This window comes from Podarcis raffonei, chromosome 5, assembly GCF_027172205.1.
Source record: "Podarcis raffonei isolate rPodRaf1 chromosome 5, rPodRaf1.pri, whole genome shotgun sequence".
NCBI classification, from domain to species: domain Eukaryota; kingdom Metazoa; phylum Chordata; class Lepidosauria; order Squamata; family Lacertidae; genus Podarcis; species Podarcis raffonei.
Genome location: NC_070606.1, coordinates 9,440,485 through 9,468,384, shown reverse-complemented (window position 1 = coordinate 9,468,384; position 27,900 = coordinate 9,440,485). Strand labels below are relative to the sequence as shown.

Sequence of the window (27,900 nt, the reverse complement as noted above, 5' to 3'; positions counted from 1 at the left end):
CCTGATAAATGGTGATTCTGTAATGCAGAAAATAAGACGGTAACCTACATTATGACCTCTTGATCATATAAGCTCTGTTAATGCATTCAAAGGAATGCATTAACATACACAGCTTAAACGAAGCTACTGGGAGGTGGGTTTGTAGCTGGTTGACTGACCAAACCCAGAGTGTGCTCACCAATGGTTCCTTGTCATCCTCAAAAAAGGTGACAAGCGGAGTGCCACAGGCTTCTGTCCCGAGCCCAATATTGTTCATCATCTTTGCAAATGACTTGAATGATGGAATTGAGTGGATGCCCATCAAATATGCAGATTACACCAAACTTCCTCAGTTTTCAGGAACTAGTAACAATAGATATAGCATTAACTATATAGCCCTGTTTAGGGAAGTTTTAAATCTTTGATGTTTTATTCTGTTTTCAATCTGTTGGGAGCCGCCCAAGTTTGAGCAGATGTCTTATCTGAAGCTGCCTGTCCATTTTAAAAGATACAGATGTGTTTTCTTAGCCTTTAAATTGTTTGCACTGAAACACAAGCAATAGCGGAGACTTTTCACACACCCCCCCCACGTTTGCCATGCTCGAAAGAGGCTTCACATTTCCTCACAAATCCTCCTGTATGTGTGGCTTTACGATGATGCCAACTAGCCACATAAGGCTACTTTCCAAGCCTCTGAAATAATGTTTCAAGTTTGGGCTTTTCTAATGGCTGGTAGTCTGAGGAAGACAAAAGTGTATTAGCAGGATTATTGTCTCCCAGTTTCCCATTGTCTTTGTGGTCCAAGGTGTGTGCAAAATTCAAGGAAAAATATGGGCAGGGTAGGTGAAGTATCTTACTCTTTTTTTTAGTCATCGGCCATTTCCATTTCTTCCGCATCTTCACAGATGTGGTATATCGCACCGAGTTTCTTGATGTACTGGAAGAGGGGAGGACCAGGGTTCAGATCCCATTTAGCTATGCAGCCTGGGCCAATCGCTTTCTCAGCAAAACTCGCCTCACAGGATTGATGAGGAAAAGGGCGGGTGGTTGTGAGAACTTTGTACATTAGCCTGAGCCCCTTAAAAAAGCGGTGGAATCAAAGTATAATAAATAAATTCAAACTGAGCTTGCAAATGCCTTGGGTGAAATACAGTGCAACATCTTAGCTGCAAAAGGCGAGAGCTATGCCTGCGGCCTTTTAAGCCCCCCAATGCACCACCACCACCAGCAGCCCATTTTCTAAGGAAGTGTGGATGTGTGTTCAATTATCAGGACAAAACTTGAGCTCAGCCTGCAGAAGAGCTGACTCGGGAAAGGTGGAGAAGTGCTGTCATGAATGCGTGCTCTATCATTTCACGTTCTTTAATGTACCGAGTAGACCTGTTGCACCAAATTGCAGCCACATTTCAGGCCTCCTGAAAGGGGCGAAAAAGGAACAGAGTCCTCATGCTCTTAGCAATCCTACACGTTGCCAGCTGCACGTATATTTCCAGAAATAAATGCAACCGCAGATAAGCAGAGGTAAGTAAAAACTTCCAGCAACTGACAGGTAATTCGGCAAAAGTACAGTTATGTTTCTGCTAAAGGAAGGGGGGGGGGAGGAAGAAAAGACAGTGTTAACAGTCGCTAAAATCCCCTCCATATTATGGTGAATGAAAGTAGAAAGGAGATCAAGGCTGCTGGTGCCACTCCTATGTGGATTCAACATTTCTGAGAAAGCCAAAAATGTTCAATGAGGAATGCCAGAAAAAGGCGTAAGAGTCAGGAAGATGGTATGTGAAGATTCTGACGGAACCTGCAACCTAGCTGGGATACTTTGAAATTGCCTTGCAGTTCTGCAGTCTGCCAGCTTTCCTATGTTTTAATTGGATAAACAATGGCATAGCTTCTTAATCATTGCTCCTACTTGCCATCAGCCTGTAAAACAGTAGAAGTCAGTTGCTCTGTTTATAACTGCATGAAAATTTAATTTTAATAGATTCCCCCTGCCCCCCCGGTAATAGCACTCAACATTTTTAACAAACCCAGTCTTTTGAAAAAGGGAATTACAAAAAGGTAAAATAAGTTGTCTCTTCTTTTAAAGCCAAGGTAAACTTTTTCTTTTGTAAAAATGCGAAAACAAAAGAAAGACCAACTGCCTCCTAAGAAATAGCAGGATTAACATGATATGTTATTTGAGACTGGATCACACAATGTATGTATGGCTGACCATCTGAATGGAGCCTAGTGCAGCCGATAGAGCACTTTCTAAACTCTGAAAGGGTAAGGCTTGATGTGTGGGAAAATTTATATGAAAATAACTTACACCCCAGAATGGACAAAAACCAAGGTAGAACACAGAAGAGATTACATGACACCCTCATTACAGAACCTCCTCAAGTCTCATTATAAAATTTATATTAAAACTTAGTAAAGTGCATCTTTTAAAAGACTTGTCTAGTGAAAGAGCATTTGGAAAATATAAAACACTTAACACAAGACATATAATAATAGTTAAATCAGAATGTACATTTTCAAAAACTACTTTTTTAAATTTTTTGATTCACTCAAGAATAAATGGTGTCAGCTACAGTAGTGTTCACATTATTCTTCAGTATTATGCAGCCTCATAGGATTTTGTTAGTTGGCAATCTTTAGATTTGGAGCGTGGCAAAAGAAGCAGTCTAAACCACCGCTACTTCTCTCTGTGTAATAAGGCTCCTCTGGCAGACAGATGCATGCCATAAAATGATGCTCAGATTTTGGGAAGCTTTGGTGCACTGACCACAGGATTGGCCTCCTGCAAGTACCTTCGCCCTGCGTTCTTGTAGTCATAAGTACATGTGTGAGTCTCTGCATAGCGGTGAGTTGCACAGAAGTTGTTTCCACATCTGAAAAGAGAAAGGCAAGTGTTAGAGATCTTCCACAAATCTCATAGTCCAGATGCTGTCCCAGAAATAAAATAATGCCGTTTTTAATGGTTGAAGGTCTCATCTAAACGAGTTGAGTAATACAGGAAGGCTAGTAAAACCAGAGAGACAAAATCACTAACTCCTGACGCGAGATCTGCATTCTTCGTACAGCACAATCCACTGTATGTTCACTGGAAAAAAAGTCCCATTGTGTTGGATAAGGAAGATATTGGACTATGCAGAACTGGCAAAATCAACAGCAAAATTAAGAAAAATCTAATGATGAGTGTTTTGTAGAAGAATGGATGCTTTTTCAGACTACTTAAATATTATAGTATGGTGAACGTGTGAGCAGGATTTCAGCTATAAGAAACAGAAGTAATTTGATTGTAATAATTGAGTTATGTTTTGATAGATGGAAGATAGGCTGTAGCAGAAGGGGAATAAAAACAACTGCATGGGAAAAGGGGTGGGGAGTCAACAAAAATCAGAGAAAAGGTGAACTTCTGTTATGGCTGTGTATGTTAAAAATGTTGAAACTCAATAAAATATAATTGGAGAAAAACCAAGTCCCACTGTGCTGAATGAGGCTCACTCCCAGGAAACTGTGAATCAGATTCCAACCTAAAAGGGTTAAAAGTATAGCACTAAAGGAGGAACATTGGCTTTGGATGGAAAGGGGGCGTTGGGAGGAAGAGCACGACAGAGGAGTGGAGAAAAGAGATGCCATAAGCTGGATGGGATCATGCTGGGGGTTCTATCCTTGCTTGTGCTTGCTTGCTTGTGCCCATGCTAACCACAAATAGAAAGGGGAAGGTTGATTTCTCTTGCAGTCTGCTCTGTCACACCTCACAATGTCCTCCAGGGTCACTTGAGTCCTGACCTTCTGGAGCAAATTTCTGAGAGGCAATGGGATCTACAGGGAAAACTGCTGAAGACTGCCTCCCGTCCACCCCCCAAATCCATTAGCAAAATCCACCCTTTGCTGTTGTTATCAAAAGCCCTTCTGAGGATGGAAGGGCACAGTAACTTAATCTGAGGCAGCAGCACTCGTAAAGGTAAAGGGACCCCTGACCATTAGGTCCAGTCGTGGCCGACTCTGGGGTTGCGGCGCTCATCTCGCTTTACTGGCCAAGGGAGCCAGCGTACAGCTTCCGGGTCATGTGGCCAGCATGACTAAGCCGCTTCTGGCGAATCAGAGCAGCACACGGAAACACCATTTACCTTCCCGCCGGAGCGGTACCTATTTATCTACTTGCACTTTGACGTGCTTTCGAACTGCTATGTTGGCAGGAGCAGGGACCGAGCAATGGGAGCTCACCCCATCGCGGGGATTCGAACCGCCGACCTTCTGTGTCCTAGGCTCTGTGGTTTAACCCACGTCCCAGCAGCACCGGATTAATAACCCGGGTTCAGACCAGTCAAATAGAGGTACTGAACTTTGATACTGATGAACAGCGGGCAGAGTCAGTGGGAGTGAAGTTTATGAAGGCCTTGAGAAGATTGCAGGAGGTGACAGTCTGACAAATGTATTATGTTCGCAAATGAGGAACCTAATGAGGAGATCGTATTTGCTTAGCTTGTCTGGAGCAGCAGGGTGAGAGGTAGGGAGTCAATCGAAAAGGAATACCTGAAGTTGGAGAGAGATAGAAAAAGGGGATAGAAAGGTGACGGTCAGAGACAGAGGAAAAACTACCTAGAGTGGGACCAAGTAATCAAGACAAGAAAGAGCAGAGGAGGGGGGAGACCAGAGTCAATGAGAGTCACTCAGGCTTGCAAATTCAGAGATCCTGATGTCTAAGAACCAACAGCTTTGTATTTGTGGCTTTGTCTTGTGTGTCTGCTGTAGCTGCAGCTTAACAACATTGCAAAGCCATTTGAACTTGTCTGATCTGTCACTGCTTGGTTCAAACGGTGAATGGATTCCAGGTATGCACTTCAAACAGGGCGATAGTGTCCCTGCCGGGGTCCTATTATAAAACGCCACAAAAATCCCCACAACCACCACTTCTAGGTGTATATCAAACAGCTTGTAAGGAAGGAAATAGCTCATTTCACCAATTGTCTTGGCCAGCCAATTCCACTGGATTAGAGTAGGCATAAAGAACTAGTGCCTGAACACAATTTGGCAGACATTTTGCAATTCCCTTTGTCGTGTTTGACTTAGCTGAGATTCCTGCATTGCAGGGGGTTGGACTAGATGACCCCTGAAGTTCCTTCCAACTCTACGATTGGGACCGCCTCTCCTGGTATGTCCCACAGAGGAACTTACGGTCTGCAAATAAAAACATCTTGAAGGTCCCAGGCCTCAGAGAGGTTAGGCTGGCCTCAACTAGAGCCAGGGCTTTCTCGGCTGCGGCTCCAATCTGCTGGAACGCTCTGTCACAAAAGACTAGGGTCCTGCGGGACCTGACATCTTTCCGCAGGGCCTGCAAGACAGAGCTGTTCCACCAGGCTTTTGGTCAGGGCGCAGCCTGACTCCCTCCTCTGGCAATCTGCACAGAATTTTGCTTAACGGTTGCCCTCAATTTGATTTTAATTAAATGTTAGAATGTTGGATTATTTGATTGTTGTTAGCCACCCTGAGCCTGGCTTCGGCTGGGGAGGGCGGGATATAAATAATTTTATTTTTATTTTTATTTTTATTATTATTATATCTGGAAGAAGAGGGTGGTTTTATTCAGCTTAAACCCACTGAAATTAGAATCCAATTATTTTAATAGTAGGGCATACATTATGGTTTCTCCCAGCAGAACCAGGATTAACTCCTAGAAATGACAACTTTCAACATCCAGCAGCAATACAATTCTGGTAAATTTCTGTGATTCCACAGGGCCTAAGCGTGCTCTACCACCTTTACAAGGAAGCTCAAGGTGTGACCCCTTTTAAATGAGATGCAAAATATCCGGAGATATTTTACAATGGACAGCCCTTCATCCCTTGGAGATTTACGTCAAGAAATTTCACATTTTATCAATGAAGAAATAATAACCATTAATAAGTGACAAACATGGCAACAAGCTTTCGTTTGAAGACAAACACATTCCAGGTGCAAACTCAACCTACCTACATTCATAGCTAGTGGCTAATCCAGTTTTCTTCCCACAGAAGAAACAGTGCTTTGTCATTTTCTTTTTAGGCTGAACTGAACCATTCACAGGTGGGAGATGAGTTGCATCACCTGCTTTCAAAAAGCAAAACGTTCTCAATTTATACATGCTCTCAGAGTAATGGTGTAAAGAGAAAAACAGCACACATGGAAAACCTTGATTCACAGGTGAAAAACAGTTTCTTGTTTCAAGTGACTTTTCTATGCCCCCAAAATTACATAATGCAAACTTTGGCAGCAGTAAACATGTTAGCCTGACACATGTTTGATTAATGTGTTTTAATAATAATTAAATACTGTATATTTTTTTGTTAGCGCAATACACGCTATATAGAAAACTAAGTGGTTTAGTTATGTGAGTTCTATGCTGCCCAGAAGAACTACTTTTTTATTTAGAATGATTACCTTTGAAGAGTTTTGGTTCCAGAACTGCTGTCTATAGAAAAGAGAGGTTGGATACTCCCTCTTAGATCCTAGTTCAGTTTCAAATGAGACAAGCACTTTCTAGCTGATAACAGCAATACGGATTTATTACTCACCTATTCTTTTTCCTGCAGCCACAATACTTCCATTCAATCCAAGTCCAGGAGACTAAAAAGAGAGAGGTTTTTTTGTATTAGTGGATTAGGTGAAAAAAACGCTGGGTTGGGAAATGGGCACTAAAGCAAGATAAATGCATTAAGCTGTAGCAATTCAAGAACCAGTTGATGAATTTGAACCAAATTTGGTACGTAGGACTCTCATAGCGTACATAAGCACAGATTAGTTTTTGCTTGAAAAGACACGATGGGAGGTGGATAAAATATTGCATTTGCTGTCCCACCTTTCTCCCAGGGTAGGACGCAAAGTGGTTCACAACATGAGTTAAAAGCAAATACAGCTAGAAGACACATCAGATGCAAATATGAAAAACAAACAAGTTACCATAGTATTGGTATATATATATATATATACCTCTTCAACTTACATTTTTTTGCTGACGTGAAATTTCATACAATAAATTGATGTTGGAAAGAATGCAAACCCCTCCACAATTTTTTAATGACAGCAACTTGTTCAGGGTTTAATGTCAAACTTTAAAGAGAAAGATGAGGGTGATGACGCCCTGACTATTTTAGTTCAGGAAGGATTTTATTTATCTAAATATTTACATACCGCTATTTCATAAAACACATCAAAGCAGTTTACGCCAGAAGTTACATTAAACCATATGGTAAAAACCAAATAAAAACGATTAAAACCAGACATCAATTAACTAGTGTGGAAAAATGCATTACAGTATATGTTTGCAAGATTTAAAAGAATTAAGGGTGTTAAACTGTTACACATGATATGATAGCCATGTTCAAATATATAAAAGGATGTCACATAGAGGAGGGAGAAAGGTTGTTTTCTGCTGCTCCAGAGAAGCGGACACGGAGCAATGGATCCAAACTGCAGGAAAGAAGATTCCACCTAAACATTAGGAAGAACTTCCTGACAGTAAGAGCTGTTCGACAGTGGAATTTGCTGCCAAGGAGTGTGGTGGAGTCTCCTTCTTTGGAGGTCTTTAAGCAGAGGCTTGACAACCATATGTCAGGAGTGCTCTGATGGTGTTTCCTGCTTGGCAGGGGGTTGGACTCGATGGCCCTTGTGGTCTCTTCCAACTCTATGATTCTATGATTCTATGATTCTACATGTCGTAGTCAGCATTCCATACATCTGCTGCTGCTACTTTCTACAAAACCCTAGCATGAAAGAGAACGAAATCATTCCTCTTTTCCTCCACAAAGAACTTAGGGAACGAAGAAGTGACTGGGGAGGAAAATACCAGTGAGAAGCATTTTCCCCCTTTTGCCCACGGGCACCTGTTATCTCCCATTATCCCCTGCCTTATTTGGGCACCAAGATACACAGAACTCTCTTGTGTATGCCAGAACAATCTCCTCTCTTCTGCTAGTGCTGCTATGGGAGCCTTATCCTGCACCAGGCAAATTGTGCTGCTTGTTAAAACAAGGTGAACTTATGTAGGTAAGGTGCGGAAAGGGAGCAGGGCTGCAAAATATCGGTTTCATGTTCAAGAAATCATTATATTCACTTAGAGGTAAACAACTGCTGGAATAATTTTTATCAGTGCATAATGCCAAAATTATGAAGTCCTAGGCTTCTGAAAAGTATGGCTGGTACCTACCTGAAAGGGAGTTTTCCACTGGCAGTGCAAGGCTATTGGGTTGGGCTTACTGCTTGAAGATGTGGTCAACGGCACCATGAACAAGCCCAACATACCTAAGAAATACTGATACAAACAGTACTGAACACCCACATCTAGTTCTCAATTCCAGCCGCAATCAGCTTTGTGACTCTTCACAGAAACAAACACTAATCAAGCCTTCTAAGGAACACAAAGAGGAATCTCATCTATTTAGAAAGCTTATGTACTTACTAGGAAGTATCCGGGCATTTCATTGTGGGGAGCGGCCACGTTGTAGCTTTCTCCTTGAAAATGTTGGAGGTTTGTAGTCCGCGCAATACCAGAAGTCCGAAACCTGCTTGTCCCACAGGAATTCTGCAAGGCATCTCTGTTTGTGCTCCGGGCCAGCGAACTTAGGAACCCCACATTATTTACAGAGACAACAGGATCTTTGGATGCCTTGACCGCTACTTCTGTGACTTCCCGTGCCTCCATTTTAGAAAGGAGGTCGGGTCTTTTGCCGGGCGAGTCTAAACCTACGCCGTGGAATTTAGAAGTCCTTGGATATGAGGAGTCGGCTAAATTGTGCAACTCCAGGGATCGCAGAACATTTGGCGAGGCAGCGGGCCTCAAGTTACCAACCTCGAAAAACTTGGACTGAGCTTGTGGTTTCCGAGGACTGTAACGTGTCATCTGTGCGGAGCAGTGAAGAGGCGACAATTGTGTGTTCTTCTGGGGACTTAGTTCGCAAGAATTAAGAATACTAGTATCTGCTGCTGCTGCTGCAGCAGCAGGGGTCAGGAGTTTTGTAATGGTCTTGTTTGGAAGATCTGCAGAAGCAGAATCCTCATCCCCCTCGGATAAATGGAGCTCCGTGTTGACTTTTCCTATTCCATATAAATCACTGCATGGTTCAGCTAACAAGGCAAAAGCGTCAGAGTTTGGTATAACTTTTTCTTCTGCAGCATACAGCTTTACATTTGTGAGATTTGGATATAAGAAAGGACCAGCTTCGTTGGTTGCCGAACTGTTATCTATATTTCTCCCAGGGTGCCTAAGTGGAGCAGGGACCGGAAGAACCACGCTGTTTGCAGGAAGCTTTAAATCTTCTTTTTCCACACGTGGAATTTTAGGGGGCAGCCTAAGGCTGCTAAGTGACTGTGGAGCAGTCTCCCACCTGTCATTTTCCTTCACGAAGTCATTACTAGTGGACGGCATCCTTCTGCCAGCAGATGTTAAAAACGAAAGTGCATTTTGAGAAAAGTCTGAGGTATTTGAATTCCTAGGAGGTAGGCATGGTTGTCCCATACGGCGGAGCGCTCGCAAAAATCTCTGGTGAGCAGCTGTGACTGAGCCACTAGATGGGCGAGGAGCCAGTGGAGGGTGGGGGTTCACTTTAATTGTTTTTTTAGGCTGTGAAAAAAGAAAAAGGAGACGTGGTTATTATTACTTTTTCTGCATTACAATATCCACAAAAATTCCGAGATGACTTTTCAAATTAAAAAATAGCCTCTTCCCACTTTCTTTAACTGCATACCTTTCCAAGCATGGCCAATTAAGGAATTAAGTGAATTTAATGTCCAGATTAGTGCTCAGTGTCCAGATTAATAAAAGTTCAAAACTATAAGTATGCATAGACGGCCATGTTAATAACTATTTTTTTTCTAATAAATAATGAGAATGTTGGGGGGAAATCAGATACACTAAATAACACCGCTTTGCATTTTTTAAATATAAAAACAGATTCTCATTTAGAAGTTGTTTACTATATAAGGTCGTACCTCAGTTCTCGAACACCTTGGGAGTTGAACATTCCGGCTCCCGAATGATTGAAAACTGAAGTGAATGTTCTGGTTTTTTTAACGTTCTTCTGAAAGCTGAACGTCTGATGGGGCTTCCAATTGGCTGCAGGAGTTTCCTGCAGCAAATAGAAGCCGTGCTTTGGAAGTCAAATGTTTCAGAAGTTGAAGGGACTTCTGGAATGGATTCTGTTCAACTTCTGAGGTGCGACTGTACTTTATACTAAAAATGCATCTTTGTAATAAGTGGCACACACATATATTCTGGGCATATTATATAGTAAAGTATTATCTTTTGTTGGAACAATGTCTGCTATTGAAATAAAAAGTTGCTACAGGCAGATCAGGATGTTTTTGCCTCTCCCTTACTAAAGTTTTGGTCCAATAAAAGTACTCTTATTTCTATACGTTTCCTCGCTTTAAGGCCAACAAAGCAATAATTCCCTCTAACAGTTCTGTGATGAATACTTGTAGTCCATAAAGGTTATGGCAGTCAGGTAACTCTTCAAAAGAAATGAATATGCAGATAGTTCTGTATGGGGTAGAAGAATCTATGCCTTCACCTTTTTACTCAGATTCATGTTCTCCATCTTTGCTCTAAGAAGCTTCATTTTATTCATCGTAATAGAATTCTCAATAATCTGTTCACCAGAAGGAGATGCCTCTCTATCTTCATCATCATCCGCATACAAATTATAAACAGAACCACCACTGGCAAGGAGAGAGTGCAAATTTACATTTTAATATTAGGTATTTAAGTTGTAAATATAGATGCCAAACATTCAAAGCAATTGGGGGGGGGGGAGGTGTCAAAAGCTTTCAAAATTAAGCAGGATAATATGGGAAGAGATGGTACCCTGGATACATTTATGGCTTTGAAGGTAAGCCCTGACATTCTGAATTGTGCTTAGTGACATACCAGGGCAGCTGTTTTAAGATCAATATAACATGATCTCATGCGCAGGCACTGGACAACATTAACGCACTTGGATCCTGGACCAAGTAAAGTTTCTGAAGAGTCTTCAATGGTAGCCCCAAGCAGAGTGCATTGCAGTTAACGCAATATGGATGTGTGTTACCACAGCAAATTTGACCTCATCAGGAACATGTGTCACTGGTTGCCCATCAGGCTGCAATGCAGATGGAGAGAGGAAAACCAGGGCTATTCCATTGCCTCTTCTGAAACAGCCTTTGACCCTTCCTCTATCATCACCCCATCAGGCTACCTGAACTGCTTCCATCCCACCTGGTTATTATAATTTTTAGAACTGGTGCCTGAGCTTGCTTTCTCCCTCCTCCTCCACCCCCCCCAGCCTCTTATTATAATTTTTAGAACTGGTGCCTGAGCTTGCTTTCTCCCTCCTCCTCCACCCCCCCAGCCTCTTTTCCTTAAGTCTCTTGTCTTTTGTGTTGTAAGGACAGGGACTAGTTTTTGTCAGCTGCTCAGGAAATCTTTTCAGCTGAAGAGCAAATATATAAGTAAGCAAGCAAGTTGGGTGAAAGGCACTTCTGGCTACAGCTGCCACCTAAATCCAGAGATGTTCCAAGCTTGTGAACCTGATTCAAAAATCCAAAACATTTTCAATCACTGTACTCTGGTTGCACGCCCCCAAGGTCTTTCAACGCCACATTTTCAGGATCCATTGTTTCATCATTTTAGAATTCTGTGCCTTTTCCTTCCCCCTCAAACCTATGGGCTTGCCAGACTCCAATCTGCCTCATGAGCTGTAGCAAAAAGTTGAAGCGCTTCTTCAGAATGGGACCCTGCAGATTATTCCTACCAAATCTCTAAGAAAAGTTTCTATATTAGACATTTTTTAACTTTTCCGAAAAGAAATAAAACCCAGTATACCTTAACGATTCAGACAATGGTGTTAAAGTTCCATCTCCCTTGTCTATAATACGGAAAAAATTCAATTGATCTCCTTCGCGGTATACTAAGAAGGTAACCTGTTTGCTGGATGGAACCTTCTCCCAAATATCGTCACGACTGGGATCCATGTATTCTGTTATTTCCCTAATTGGGTCTCCCACAGGAACTATGAAAAAAACCAACCAGAAATATTTTATTGTCTGAAAGCAAGGATGCACACTTATCACCTAGGCAACATACTGAAAAGATTTATCTCCTGAAGCTATCCTAAAGTGTCTGTAATAGGCCAAATTAAGTGATTGTCCACATAACTTCCTCAAATAAATAATTACCGCATTTTTTGCTCTATAAGACTCACTTTTTCCCTCCTAAAAAGTAAGGGGAAATGTGTGTGCGTCTTATGGAGCGAATGCAGAATGCGCAGCTATCCCAGAAGCCAGAACAGCAAGAGGGATTGCTGCTTTCACTGCGCAGCGATCCCTCTTGCTGTTCTGGCTTCTGAGATTCAGAATATTTTTTTTCTTGTTTTCCTCCTCCAAAAACTAGGTGCATCTTGTGGTCTGGTGCGTCTTATAGAGCAAAAAATACAGTAACCTATGATCAAGTTGCTGTCAAGTAAGAACCATTTTCAAATAGAAATTTAATAAATAAAATCAATAACTGGCTAGACCTTGTAATGCTTCAGCAAACTGTACGGCAGCTCAGAAAAAGAGCTTTACCCTTACCAGCAAAATTGTGGACAAAAAGACTGGGCTGCACTTGCAGACAGATCTCTAGAGCTGACACGGGTCATTGTGTGGGCCAGAGTTTGCCCATCTTTTTGGGCCAGCGGCCACATTTCAGATTTTAAGAAACTGCTGTGGTTGCCGGTTATGACATGGCGGCCACAGGGGGACACGGCATAACACAATGCTGCCATGGGGGCCATGATATGACACAAAATCAGCTGTATTGTCATTGCTGCTCAAGACTATGTCGTGCTTACCATGGGAAGCCACTAAAAAGGATATACCAAGAGCTCAGGCCACAAGTTTCAATATAAGGAATAATTCCTACTCGAGAGTTGAAAAAAACGCGTGTATATTCTGCTAAGAATAACAGTTTGAAGCTAATAGTAAATTTAAACACAACGTGTAAGTACGATAGTTTTAAGGTAAAACGTTTAAGTACAGGAATAATGTAGTTTCAAATATGCAGTGATATAGTATAAAGGTACATAAAATACCAGTACACAACAATTATTTTGTACAAGTCTCAATGGCAGTCAAAAGGAGTCCATATTATATAGAATCAGAATAAAGAATAAAGAATCAAATAGGGCCGAAAAGGAGTATCCGGAGTGTGAATCAGATGTACGACTCAGTAGTGGTGACCAGGACAGGGCCCTGTTTCGGAGTAAACGCCTTCTTCAGCTGGTAATATCAAATAATATGTCAAAATAAATCAGGTTCTTCAATACCATAGATCATAAATATAATAAAGTATATACATTCTAAAGTGTATTAATACATATCATGATGGGAAGCCGGCTATGTCCTGCTGGTCTTGATTGTGGAGATCACACAATATAGATCTCTCTCTCTCTCTCTCTCTCTCTCTCTCTCTCTCTCTCTCTCACACACACACACACACACAAATACAGACCCCCCCACATCTCTCTCTGCCCCCAGATTGCACATACATAGACCACATAGTCATCCACAGACCCCTCTCTTCCATGCACAAACCTCACAGATAGCTCTCCCTCTCCCACATCACACATTCCTGCACACACACCCCTCCTTCCTTCTCTCTCTCTCTCTCTCTCTCTCTCTGGGGTAATGCAACTGCTAGCTCAAGACTGGCAGGCAACAAGTAAGCAATGAGGTGTGGGGGGGGGGTGAGGAGACCTTCTTTGCAGTCTCCCCCCCCCCAAAAAAAAGAATCCTTCCAAACCAACCAAAAGGCAAGGGGCGGACCCTTCCAGCTCCAGCAACCACTCTGAACTGTTCTGCCATGTAAAGAACCAAAGCAAACCAAAATAATAATAGTAGTAATAATATAGATATAGATATAGATATAGATATAGATATAGATATATGGTGGGTTACCAACCCAATGGGGACACGGGTGGCACTGTGGTCTAAACCACTGAGCCTAGGGCTTGGAAGGTCGGCGGTTCAAATCCCCTCGATGGAGTGAGCTCCTGTTGCTTGGTCCCTGCTCCTGCCAACCTAGCAGTTGAAAAGCACACCAGTGCAAGTAGATAGTAGATAAATAGGTACCACTCCGGCGGGAAGGTAAATGACGTTTCCGTGCGCTGCTCTGGTTTCACCAGCTTAGTCATGCTGGCCACATGACCCGGAAAAACTGTTTGCGGACAAACGCCGGCTCCCTCAGCCTGTAAAGTGAGATGAGCGCTGCAACCCCAGAGTTGTTCACAACTGGACTTAACTGTCAGGGGTCCTTTACCTTTACCGTTTTTTAACTAACCCAATGCCCACAGGCAGCCCAAGTCACAAGCGAAAGCCTTTGAGGGTACTGTGATGCTCGCAGGTGTCTGGGTGGCGGTCCCAGATTTTGCCCACTTCCAAGGCTGTCAAACCTGTAGTAGATACGGAAGGCCATTCCTACTGATGCATTTGCCCTTTCCAGCCACGAGAAGTATTTATACAGATGCAAATCAGCCCTTTTTGCTGCTGGCTATGACAGCAAACAAATTTCATCCTAGTGCATGGATTTTCCATGCAAGTCTTCCTGAAGATTTCACACATCCATAACTAAAAAGATTTTTCTTATACAAACCTTGCCATTCTGAGCACTGATTTCACTGGAGAATAAGTTTTTGAGTTATCTTTAAGGGCAGCCCCATATATAAGGCACCGCAGCTATCCAACTGGGATGTTATCACATGGATCACCATGGCAAGGCTATACTCTGTCCGGCAAAGGTTGCAAGCACGACAAGGTTGATAAAAGGAACCTGAGGTCTGGTGGGCCGCAAACTGACAATGCTGGATAAAGGAGCACCCCCAAACTGTGAACCAACTCTTTCAGGAGGAGTGCAAAGCCTGGTACATGACCCCAGTCAAGCTTGCAAAAATCTATCATTTGCCCGATAATAAATGTTGGAAATGTAAAGAGACTGAAGGTACATTCTTTCACCTTTGGTGGACGTGCCCAAAGATTAAGGCTTTCTGGGAAATGATATATAATGAATTGAAAAAGGTATTTAAATATACCTTCTTGAAGAAACCAGAGGCCTTTCTCTTGGGCATGGTCGGCCAAGTGGTGCCAAAGAAGGACAGAACTTTTTTTATGTATGCTACAACAGCAGCAAGGATACTCATCGCAAAGTATTGGAAGACGCAAGATCTACCCACTCTGGAAGAATGGCAGATGAAAATGATCGACTGTATGGGACTGGCAGAATTGACGAGCAGAATCCGTGACCAGGGAGAAGAGTCGGCTGAAGAAGATTGGAAAAAATTTAAGGACTATTTACAGAAACATTGTAAAATTTAAGAAAGTTAGATGGTGCTGGATTGAAATTGAGAGGTTTCTAGCTGCAATAATATATAAGAACATAGATGGGGAAAAGAAAGGGTTTGAAAAATAAGGTAATGTTATAAGCTGTAATGCTTTAAATGAAGGATTTGCTGAACAAATAATCTTAATTGGGATACAAGAAGGAGAAGTATGAGGAGGTCTGAGAAATTTGTTATTTAAAAGTATGGTTTATGAATTTTATGCCTGTGTTTAATGTTTCTGTTTGTTTTGTTTGTTTGTTTGTTTAAAAAACTGGAAAATTTAATAAATATTCCTTAAAAAAACAAAAAACAGGAGGAGTGCAACGCCAAACAAAGCAAGATAAAACACCAAAGTCCTAGGAACTACCTGCTCATAGTGCCTCTGTCTTATCAGGATTCAGTTTTAGTTTATTGGTCGTCATCCAGCCCATTATGGAGTCCAGATGATACATCTGCACAGCCTCGCTCAGTTCCAATATCAGAGGGAAATCAGTCATGACTCTGCATGCCAAGCCCTCGGGTGACCTCAGGCAGATACTTCATATTGGTGTCTAAGAGTGTGGGGAATAAGAAGGAAGCAGAATCCCACCCCCCACACTATCTTCTGAAACTACCGTATTTTTGGCTCTATAAGATGCACCAGACCACAAGACACACCTAGTTTTTGGAGAAGGAAAACAAGAAAAAAAATATTCTGAATCTCAGAAGCCAGAACAGCAAGAGGGATCCCGCTGCACAGTGAAAGCAGCAATCCCTCTTGCTGTTCTGGCTTCTGGGATAGCTGCACAGCCTGCATTCGCTCCATAAGATGCACACACATTTCCCCTTACTTTTTAGGAGGGAAAAAGTGAGTCTTATAGAGCAAAAAATAGGGTAATTTGTTTTAGAACCTATAGTACAAACGTTTTGAGTTTAGTGGCTTCATCTGCACTTTCCCAAAGTAATTTACGTTTTCTCAAGATTAAGGAATCCCCTCATAGTTCTAGTCTTTACTGCAGTATTTATATGACCTCTCAGATGAAAGCGTCAGAACCAACGAGAGTTTCCTCCTTTATATATGTTGCTCACAAAACTATACCACACCCATCCACCCGCAGTCATTTCTAGTTATAGAAAGGCCAGATGAGGGTGGTTTTTTTAAAAGTATCTTTTAAGTATTTTTTTAAGTATATATATATTTTTAATGTATCTGGCACATTTTCTAAAGTGAATGCACAGCCCTAGTGCGTATGGTAATACAGGAAAAGCTGTAATACAAGGGAAAGGAGACACACTCTCCTTTTGTACCCCTATTCTGCTGTCCTGTCACATCAAGAAATCCAAGTTTGACATCAATGGCACCGCAAGATTTTATTAATATAGCACCAGTAGCTAGCAAAGTATGCTTTCACTATGATTTAATTATGGATGCAGCAGAACTGGATTGAAACAAGCAGGCTCCCTCTGACCCTTTTGATACTACTTTTGAAATTATTATTTTTTTGCCCGGGGATGGGGGAAAGGAAAGGTATTTCTCAATATTTCAGAGTTTCCCCTAGACTGGTGCTCCCAGATGTTGGTGGAGGAAACTCCCATCATCCCTGAACATGCTGGCTACAACTAATAATAATAATAATAATAATAATAATAATAATAATAATAAGTTTTATTATTACCCCACCCTCCCCAGCCAGAGCCGGGCTCAGGGCGGCTAACACCAGTAAAATTACAATAGAAACATAATAGGGGGAAAAGAAAAAAAGGAACCCAATTTAAAATACAGATTAAAATGCAATTTAAAATGCAGCCTCATTTTAAAAGTAGCCCATAGATCAAAACCGTAAGGGGAGGGAAGACATAAGGGTCAGACTGATGCGTGTTGCAGTGCAAAGCATTTGCGAAGTAACAGGTTGGGGGATGGCTGGCCTAACAAGAGACACTCTAAAATGGGTTTATCTTGTGCAAACCCTGCCGGTTTTAAAAACACACTTCTAGGCATGAGGACTCTGATAGTGCACTACAGAGTGAGGGCTGAGAGATTTCCTGGGAGAGTTGATTTGAGTCATCTCTAATGATAGAATCGTCCCTCTAATGATAATCGGGGTTTTTAACATCCATGCAGGTATCTGCGCTCTCACAGGCAGTATCATTGAATGACTGTTTTTGACTTTGGGTTAGGGATTCAGTCACTATGGATGATTTGATTTCCTGGATACAGTCATTTGCTGTGAGCACTGCTAAAAAGAATGATTATGAAACCACAGTTGTGTCTCAGGTACTAATACTAAGACTCAGCCTCTCCTGGTATGCCCCGCGGAGGACCTTAAGGTCCACAAATGACAACACTTTGGAGGTCCCAAGTCGCAAGGTGGTTAGATTGGTCTCAACTAGGGCCAGGGCCTTTTCAGTACTGGCCCCGACTTGGAGGAATGTTCTTTCACAAGAGACCAGGGCCCTGCAGGACTTGACATCTTTCCGCAGGGCCTGCAAGACAGAGATGTTCCGCCTGGCCTTTGGTTTGGACTCAGTCTGACCCTTATGTCTTCCCTCCCCTTACGGTTTTGATCCATGGGCTACTTTTAAAATGAGGCTGCATTTTAAATTGCATTTTAACCTGTATTTTAATTTTAATTTTCCCCCTCTATTTTGTTTTTATTGTAATTTTACTGGTGTTAGCCGCCCTGAGCCCGGCTCTGGCTGGGGTATAAATAAAATCTGTAATAATGATAAAGTAAAGGATAAAGGGACCCCTGACCATTAGGTCCAGTCACGGATGACTCTGGGTTGTGCACTCATCTTGCTCTATAGGTCAAGGGAGCAGGTGTTTGTCCGCTGACAGCTTCCGGGTCATGTGGCCAGCATGACTAAGCCGCTTCTGGCGAACCAGAGCAGCACACGGAAACGCCATTTACCTTCCCGCCGGAGCGGTACCTATTTATCTACTTGCACTTTGTCATGCTTTCGAACTGCTAGGTGGGCAGGAGCAGGGACCGAGCAACGGGAGCTCACCCTGTTGCGGGGATTCGAACCACCGACTTTCTGATTGGCAAGTCCTAGGCTCTGTGGTTTAACGATACTTTGCAAATAATGCTTAGGGCTTCCAATGTGGGAACCAAAGGTGCCCCATAGTTAGAACATGCTTCCCACTGTCAGGTGATATGCCCATAGAAACCAATCATCTGTGTGTTTGCCCAGCATATTGAAAAGGGGAGGGGGAGGGGAGAGAATTGCAGAACACATTTGACATTTACTCTTCAGCATTAGGACTTCTGTGCTGGTCAAATTGCTGAAACTATCCGCAGTAGTCCATTGAGTGCTTTGAACACTCATTCTCACTTTTAATTTTGTATACAATGATAGACATTTCTGTAAATACGAGGGATCGAATGTTTGACCCACTTAATAATAAAGCACTTGGTTCATACCACTCAGCTTCATACAATATTTACGGGTTTCTCTCGATGCAAGTTACCAAGAGTAACTACAAAGCAAATGCAGTAACATTTGGGCGAGCGCTAAGAACACACGTCTCACTATGTTTGTTTCTTCATTTCACTGTCTTTCATTCCTCAAAGACAGGCTGTGGCTACCCAACAATTATCCTCTTTTAGGTACACCAAAGCTTGTGCTGCAACAGCTAAAGGAAGATGCAAATGGCAGGCAAAAATTTCAGCCCAAACTACACAGTGATACTTTAGTGGTGAAGAGAGAATGATCCAATAACTCTTGGGGTGAGATATATAGGTTGGGCCTTTTACCAGAACTGGGAGACTATTGCCAAGTTACTAAAAAGATAAAGGGAAAGGGACCCCTGACCATCAGGTCCAGTTGTGACCGGCTCTGGGGTTGCGGCGCTCATCTCGCTTTATTGGCCGAGGGAGCCGGCGTACAGCTTCCAGGTCATGTGGCCAGCATGACTAAACCACTTCTGGCGAACCAGAGCAGCGCACGGAAACGCCGTTTACCTTTCCGCCAGAGTGGTACCTATTTATCTACTTGCACTTTGATGTGCTTCCGAACTGCTAGGTGGGCAGGAGCAGGGACCGAGCAACGGGAGCTCACTCTGTCGCGGGGATTCGAACCGCCGACCTTCTGATCGGCAAGTCCTAGGCTCTGTGGTTTAACCCACAGCGCCACCCGCAGGCAGAAGTATATAGAATCAATTACCACAGTGCTTTAACTTGTACGTCACTGGGGTGTAATTGATTTATTACTGAACAGAAGCACAAAAAAGGAAAGAAGCTCTCATTCACTTCAATAGTTAGGCAAGTGATCCATAATGGGAAAGTGAAGCATGTGCTTTACTCCCTCTCACCTGCCAGTGGGATCATAGTAAGTTTAACTTTCAGGTGGATTGTACTGACTATGCAAAAAATACTTCAGAGACAATTTAATAGGCACCTACCTCTTCTGGTATTAATAGGTCCACCTCGCATTGCCAATATCAACTTCAAAGTGCAGCCCTCTGAAATGCTGTAAACCAATCAAAAATGTTTTGTAGCCTTTTGCCCGCAACAGAAATGGTATTTAGAAACATCTGTAATTGCATTTAAATACTCACTTGTAATCATTCAAGCAATAGTCGTCCTCCAGCTCTACATTATTCCAGATTAAGTGTTGCTGAGATACGGGGATACCTTAAAATGAGATCGATAAACTTTAATTGACTTACTGACCTTGTAAAGCTGTGCCCCAAATCACCATGGTTAACCACTGAAATTAATTGTAAGTATACTTAGTTATGTAAATTCATTTAGGTTAAAGGTACTAAAGAGCTGAAAAGATGTGAATACGTAGTAGAAAGTGCCTCGAAAATATATAAAGGAACATCCTTACATTACTATCAAGTGAACACAAACTAGGTAAAGGTAAAGGTACCCCTGCCCGTTTGGGCCAGTCTTGCCAGACTCTAGGGTTGTGCGCTCATCTCACTCTATAGGCCGGGAGCCAGCGCTGTCCGCAGACACTTCCGGGTCACGTGGCCAGCGTGACAAGCTGCATCTGGCGAGCCAGCGCAGCACACGGAACGCCGTTTACCTTCCTGCTGGTAAGCGGTCCCTATTTATCTACTTGCACCCGGAGGTGCTTTCGAACTGCTAGGTTGGCAGGCGCTGGGACCGAACGTCGGGAGCGCACCACGCCGCAGGGATTCGAACCGCCGACCATGCGATCAGCAAGTCCTAGGCGCTGAGGTTTTACTCACAGTGCCACCCGCGTCCCTAATATTTCTGTCCTTGAGATTAAATGGTAACAACATAAAAACAGAATACAGTAGTACCTCGGTTTAAGAACAGTCCGGTTTAAGAACGATTTGGTTTACAAACTCCGCAAAACCGGAAATAGTGTCTTGCTTTGATAACTTTACCTCGGTCTAAGAACGGAATCCGAATGGTGGAAGGGCACTGGCGGTGGGAGGCCTTATTAGGGAAAGCGCATCTCTGTTTAAGAACAGACTTCTGGAATGGATTAAGTTCGTAAACCAAGATACTACTGTAGCTACTTTGCTTGAAAAGTTCATGGTTTGAACTAGCCTGCTTCCAAAAGCAAGTAGCCAGATGCAACAAGAAACTTGCAAGCGACACGCTGTGCAAAGTGTGCCTTTCATCTATCTTGAAATTACCGCATATCAATTTCACTCTACGTACAAAGTAGGAACCCACAGGATGGCATTCCAGAGGTTAGTGCCACCACTGAAAAGTCTCCATCTCCAATTCCTAGCTGTTTGATCTCACATGACATGCCATTCTCTCAAGCGATCTTATGCAGGTAGAGTTCACGAGAGAAGGAAACGACTGTATTCTCTAATTTGGGGTTATGCTATTCTCTCCAGGAGAGCTGTGTTGTGTTATGCCATGCCACACACCACAGCCATTATGTGTTATGCTGTGTTTCCATGGCAACCATTTGAGATCACTGGACTCCTCTCCAAAAAAACGTATGACCATCATTGCTATTTACTGTTGTTGCAACAGAGACCAGGCAAATTTAACCCATATGATTTGGGAAGGTTCTGTTCTTATTTCCTTTTGGGCAGAGGTTGTCAATGTAGTATGGAATATCACATTTCAATGTAAAGAGATCAATATGAAGTTAACTGATAAGAATTTTTTTTATGCTGTCTGAGAGCACTCATGGTGGCTAAAGAGACTGATCCTATAACACTAGAGCTACAAATCTTGGCTTGCTGTGTACAATGCTGGGGTACTGAATTTTGCACTAGCTGAAACTTCTGAGCACTTAGATGTTAAAACTACTACCAGTGAGTACTTGGGTTCTTGTGAAAGCAAGCACTAATGATGAAGAACTCTCTGAAGATACAGTGGTACCTCAGGTTAAGTACTTAATTCATTCCGGAGGTCCGTACTTAACCTGAAACTGTTCTTAACCTGAAGCACCACTTTAGCTAATGGGGCCTCCTGCTGCTGCCGCACTGCCAGAGCACGATTTCTGTTCTCATCCTGAAGCAAAGTTCTTAACCTGAAGCACTATTTCTGGGTTAGCGGAGTCTGTAACCTGAAGCGTATGTAACTCAAGGTACCACTGTACTTCTATAGCATGAACAGTTGATAAGATTACTCATACAGAAAAGTGTAGATATTTCTAAGAATAAGTTACTACCAAAACATATCATTTAAATTGGCTAATTCACTGTCTTTTTAAATATCTCAATGATATACCTCAATGAGAATTCTAAACTTATGTAAAAAACAAAATACCAGTACAGTTCAATGGATGTTGTCGAATGGATGCTCATCAAATTTGCAGGTGACACCAAACTGGGAGGGGTAGCTACTGCCACAGAAGACAGAATCGGGATTCAAGATGACCTTAACTGATTGGAGAACCGGGCCCAAACTAACAAAATGAATTTCAAAAGGGACAAATGCCAAGTTCCACACTTAGGCAGGAAAAACCAGCTGCAGAAATACAGGATGGGAGACACCCGGATTACCAGTTGTACATGTGGAAAGGGTCACGGGGTCTTAGTAGACCACAAGCTGAACCTGAGTCAACAGTGTGATGCATCAGCAGAAAAGGCTAATGCTATTCTAGGCTGCATCAGCAGAAGCACAGCGTCCAGGTCAGGGGTCGGCAAGGCTTACCCGGCATGGGCCGGATCACTCCCACGGAGATCCTCCATGGGCCGGACCGGAGCAGCGCTGGAAATCTTGCCTGCGCATGCCTAGACGCCGAAAATCGCACCTGCGCAGAAGCGATTTTCGGCATCTGGGCATGCACAGAAGTGATTTCTGAGGCCGCGGAAGAGACCATGCGCTGCGCAGTGTCGGTTTAGCGTAGCACGCGGGGACTCACTGAGCGGGCGACTCAGTTCGGGGGTGGCTCATGGGCCGGTTAAACGACCCTCATGGGCTGCTTCTGGCCCATGGGCCTTAGGTTGCCGACGTATGGTCCAGATCAAGGGAAGTAGTAATACTACTCTATTCTGCCTTGGTCAGACCCAACCTGCAATCCTGTGTCCAGTTCTGGACACCACAATTTAAGGATAATGATAAGCTAGAACCGGTGCAGAGAAGGGCAACCAAAATAATAAAGGGCCTGGAAACCAATCCTTATGAGGCATGGCTGAGCCTGAAAAAGAGGAGCCTGAAAGGAGATGTGACAGCCATCTTCAAATATCTAAAGGGCTGTCACATGGAAGATCCTAGAATTGCAGAGCTGGGACCCTGAGGAACATCTAGTCCAACCCCCTGTAATGAAGGAATCTCAACTAAAGCATCCATGACAGATGGCCACCCAACCTCTGCTTAAAACTTCCATCAAAGTACACCACCTTCCAATGGAGTCCGTTCTACGGTCAAACAGCTCTTACCATCCAAAAGTTCTTCCTGATATTTAGTCAGAATTTCCTTTCTGTGGCAGGAGAAAACAAGTTTGCTCCATCTTCCAGGTGCAGTCATACCTCGGGTTAAAATAGCTTCGGGATAAGTATTTTTGGGTTGCGCGCTGCGGCGACCCGGAAGTAATGGAGAGCGTTACTTCCGGGTTTCGCCGCTCGCGCTTGCGCAGACGGTCAAAATGATGTCATGCGCAGAAGCACCGAATTGCGGGTTGCGTTCGCTTCTGGATGCGAACGGTGCTCCGGAACGGATCCCATTCACATCCAGAGGTACCACTGTATTTCACACTGCTAGCTAGCTCTTTACACTGATCACCACTGCATTACAAATCACAATGGCATGTTTTCTATAAAATAGCCGCCTTTTCAAGTGCTAAGTTAAAAACCTTTCTAGATTTTTATAACTTAAAAGGACACAAACCTTCCAATCTCTGGATTTTAGTTTTCACAGAAATTACTGTTTCAAAAGGAGATACCAGCAACTCAAAGCATGTTCCTGTTAGAGTTTCAATGAAGAGCTCCATAGTCTCATAGAAAGCAAATTTGTAATGGCATGGTCCCATGTTATTATCATTGTAGAAAGGAGGTTCTTTCTTGTTGGCCATTCTAGGTACTTTAAAAATGCCTTGTGGGGAAGTCAGTTGGGAAGCGTTGGGCACTGAGCTCCACGACAAGCCAAGTCAGCTCTGAACACGGGACATGGGTGATGCTGTTCATGTTTCGAAGTTTGCACCTAAGACAGACTCAGAGTCAGTAAACATGGTATTTGAGGAAAACATTTTTAAAAAAACAAACAACAAACAAATAATTGTCTCTGAACTTCTTGTGTGAGTTGTGACACAAAATAGTTACCTGACAACAGGCTACAGGTCAAAAGAAGGGACTGTTTATGGGCTGTGCTTACCCATCAAAACATTTGCTTCTCTGGGGCGTTATTTGACTCGGGAGTAAATTTCTCAGCGATATTTAAACAAACTAATAAATCGATATTAAGCACTGTTGTATCATAACCGAATTCTTTTCTATTCACACATGCAGCACATAACCACTCACTTGCAAGAAGTTAAGGAGATAGAATATCTGCAAAATCACACATACTGGTCAAGAGAGACAATGCAGTATGCCTCTGGGGATGAAGTCAACCCAGTGTCTGCAGCACCAAAGTGACCTTCCATGGTGTGCAAGCCATGGGGGGGGTCCTGGGCTGCCCCAAAGACAAGACACTCCTCTTGGTCTTGATGATGTGGTCCAAAAGAAAGCAGAGCACTACGTTTGGCAACAGCTTGGCTGCAGGAGTTGCCAGGAGGAGGTGTACAAGACGCCATCCAATCGTCTTTGGGACTGGATTTGTGTAGCCTTTTCTTCTCCTGAAGATATCCCTCAAGGCAGCTGAGGTTTAGGGCCAGAGTTTTCCTTCTCGTAGATAGGCTACCTTACAGGTTGACAAACCCCATCTGCCTCTCAATTCCCTCTACAACACACTGGGGAAGTCCCTAACTCACTGAGGGTTTGACACCCATCAGCTACCCTCACCCGATTTAGCTTTAAATTTGAAAGGTAGAAAATTTAATTACTGGGTTATTTATTATTTTCAAAACTGTTCTACATTTTGCAACACATAAAGCAGCATACTTGTAACTTGGACAGATGTTTAGCAAGCCATGAAGGCAAGCACAGTTAGGCACTTGGAAAGTTCACTTTCCTTGCTTCACATCTGATTTTGGGCCAAATTATAAACAGTAACCAAACAGGTACGATAACTTAAGCATACCTCCTGCTGTCCCAAATGGAAGCAGCCATTTAACTGCCAGTTGTGTGCTCTAGGCTGCGCCGATTGTTTTGTCTGTCATTGTAAAGTCTTCTAGAAGTTCACACAAGAGATTGCTGTACAATCTCTAACATCCCAATTCCATGCACGTTTATTCAGAGGTATGAGCAATTGCATTCAGCATGGCTTACCACTAAGTAAACATGCACGGAATCGCAGCCTAAGTCAATCAAAACGTTTCAGTGGGAAGGTGGCTAGAGTACCTGGGCTGAGCAGTGGAAACAAGCATGAACTTTTTTTCTTCACTAGCACAATTCCGCCCAGATTTATGAAATCCAACAAACACTGTGTGGGAAATGGGGCTTTGAAACTGAAACACTTGTGAAGCGGTTGCACAAAGAAGCAAAACCCACAGCTTCACCACTGCCGACCTGACTATGCTCATTAGCCTTTCACCAAAGCAGCCTTACAGCTGAGTGCTGTGAAGTCTAAGAGGTTGAAAACTGCTATTGCTCACTCTGGATGCCCAAGGAGGAAGAGGTCTCCCACTATGAACCTGGCACTTCAAGGAGTGGCTTTGGGCTTCCGGTTCCGACTGGCAGCCTCTGAACTAACTTCCAGTTAGTGCAGTGTGCCAAAGGTAGTGCAGTGTGCCAAAGTGACAATTGCCTGCAGCACCCTGCAGCTGAAACATGAAGCCTGTATAGCATGAGTAATTTATTAAGGGTCTGTTTTTATCTATTAACAATCTCAATAATACGAATAAAAGGAAATCATAAATAAACTTGGGAGGGGGGAATCATTTTTTGTTTGTTTTCTATTAACAATCTCAATGATATGAATAAAAGGGATGTATGAATAAAAATGGGGGGGAGGTTCACCAGAACCCCTCCACCTTTTGACCTTTTTTTTTTTTTGCCAAGCACATAAAGCCGAATACACACGAGTTCAACGTGCGCAAGCTGCACATTCAATGTGCATAAAATTCCATTCGCTGCGTTGGCATCAAGAAGGAAACGTGAACACTTATGTTTCAACCTCTGCCGTGTGAGGCTCGTAATACTTGGCTGCGGGAACCCTTGCAAAAAAAATTTAAAAATTCAAAGGGTGTGCATGGGAGGATGCGCTTTTCATATTCTTTGCAAGGGAAAAGTGAGGGAACTAAACACTGAGGTGAAGCATATAGATAGGAACTATCATATATACAATAAAAGGTAAAGGTACCCCTGCCCGTACGGGCCAGTCGTGTCCGACTCTGGGGTTGCGCGCCCATCTCGCTTAAGAGTCCGGGGGCCAGCGCTGTCCGGAGACACTTCCGGGTCACGTGGCCAGCGTGACAAGCTGCATCTGGCGAGCCAGCGCAGCACACGGAAACGCCGTTTACCTTCCCGCTAGTAAGCGGTCCCTATTTATCTACTTGCACCCGGGAGTGCTTTCGAACTGCTAGGTTGGCAGGCGCTGGGACCGAGCAACGGGAGCTCACCCCGCCGCGGGGATTCGAACTGCCAACCTGACAATCGGCAAGTCCTAGGCGCTGAGGTTTTACCCACAGCGCCACCCGCGTCCCCCTCATATATACAATATATATATATAACTCTCTCTCTATATATAGTTATATAAGTATATGTAAGTACATAGCTATATAAGATTATAACTAGATCTATATAAAACTATCTATAACTATATCTATATAGGAACTATATTTAGATCTAATAGGTTATTGTATTTTAATGTTATGTTGGAAGCCGCCCAGAGTGGCTGGGGAAACCCAGCCAGATGGGCGGGGTATAAATTATTATTATAATTATTATTATTATTATTATTATTATTATTATTATTATAATATAAAGCTATCTAAAACTATATATGGATAGTTATATAACTAAATCTATCTATATCTATAAAGCTATAAAACTACTCTCTATTATTATTATTATTATTATTATTATAATATAAAGCTATCTAAAACTATGTATGGATAGTTATATAACTAAATCTATCTCTATCTATAAAGCTATAAAACTACTCTCTCTCTCTAAATAACTAGTAGCCTTCCTTGAGTCCGTCAGGACAAAAAGGTGGGGTGTAAATAAATACATAACAAATGACATAACAAATCCATATATCGTTAATAGTGCTAAGAATGCCAGTTCCCAAAACAAAACTCTTTGGGAGGGCGCCTAGTCACTAAACAAGCGCGTCCCGCGAAGGAGGGAGGAGGGGAAAGAGCGCAACGGCCGCCTCATCCTCCTCACCTGCCTGCCTGCCGGTCGCCTCCGCCTCTCCCCCCTTCGGTCGCTGGACGGGGCGGGGCCAAGCGCCGCCTCACACGACCACCGGTGCCGCCGCCGCCGCCGCCGAGCACGCGACCATCACGAGAAGGCGCGGAAGGAGAACCGGCGGCCGCCGCTGCCGTTAGCCGCACTCACTCACTCCCGCCCCCGCCCGCCCCCTCCCCTCACAACGCGGCGCGCAGCCCGCCTCCTCCCTCGTCCGCCCACCGGGCCTTTGTGACGCGGGCAGGCGGGCTCCGGGCCAAGCCGCCCAGAGGTCTCCGCCCTCCCGAGCGCCGCCGCCCAATCGCCGGGCGCTCCCGCGGCTGGGAAAGAGCGGGGGGCGGGACTTCCCGCCGAGGCCGGGGCGCTGTTGGTCGTTAACGGAGCGTGGGAGGGACCCCGGATGTTGGGAGCCCGTTGCCGCTAGCAACGCGCCCTCGGCGCTTCCGCAAGGCCCGCAAGAGCTGCCGGGAAATGTAGTTTCGGCAGAGAGCCCCAGTTAAAAAAGGTGGACTACTCGCGTCTGGCATTTCAGTAACTAGGAGGGAGACGTGCGGTCAGGACAATGGGTTAGCGCCTATCACAAAATCAACGCCAAAAAGATAAGCTCTCAGGTTTGCTTCCACCCTTGGGAGTCATAAGAACAGGCATAGGCAGCCTTTGGCCCTCCAGGTGTTTTGGCCTACAACT

General features: G+C 43.5%; 1 protein-coding gene across 7 annotated transcripts; it reads right to left on the bottom strand.

Moving 5' to 3' along the window:
• Nucleotides 1–2,359: 2,359 nt before the first annotated feature.
• ZFAND4 (zinc finger AN1-type containing 4) lies at nucleotides 2,360–27,322 on the bottom strand. 7 transcript variants are annotated; one of them, XM_053387749.1, is made up of 10 exons: nucleotides 27,190–27,322; nucleotides 23,588–23,899; nucleotides 19,870–19,945; nucleotides 19,714–19,781; nucleotides 11,801–11,987; nucleotides 10,512–10,659; nucleotides 8,402–9,562; nucleotides 6,519–6,570; nucleotides 5,941–6,054; nucleotides 2,360–2,849 (listed from the first exon to the last, which is right to left on the bottom strand). In XM_053387749.1, the coding sequence occupies exons 2-10, from the start codon at nucleotides 23,769–23,771 to the stop codon at nucleotides 2,599–2,601; spliced, it is 2,241 nt and encodes a 746-aa protein (XP_053243724.1). In that variant the 5' UTR covers nucleotides 23,772–23,899; nucleotides 27,190–27,322; the 3' UTR covers nucleotides 2,360–2,598. The 7 variants fall into 7 exon arrangements, with proteins under 7 accessions (XP_053243724.1, XP_053243728.1, XP_053243727.1 ...); XM_053387753.1 differs by having other exon boundaries at nucleotides 5,941–6,051; XM_053387752.1 differs by lacking the exon at nucleotides 27,190–27,322 and adding an exon at nucleotides 24,938–26,122.
• Nucleotides 27,323–27,900: the final 578 nt, after the last annotated feature.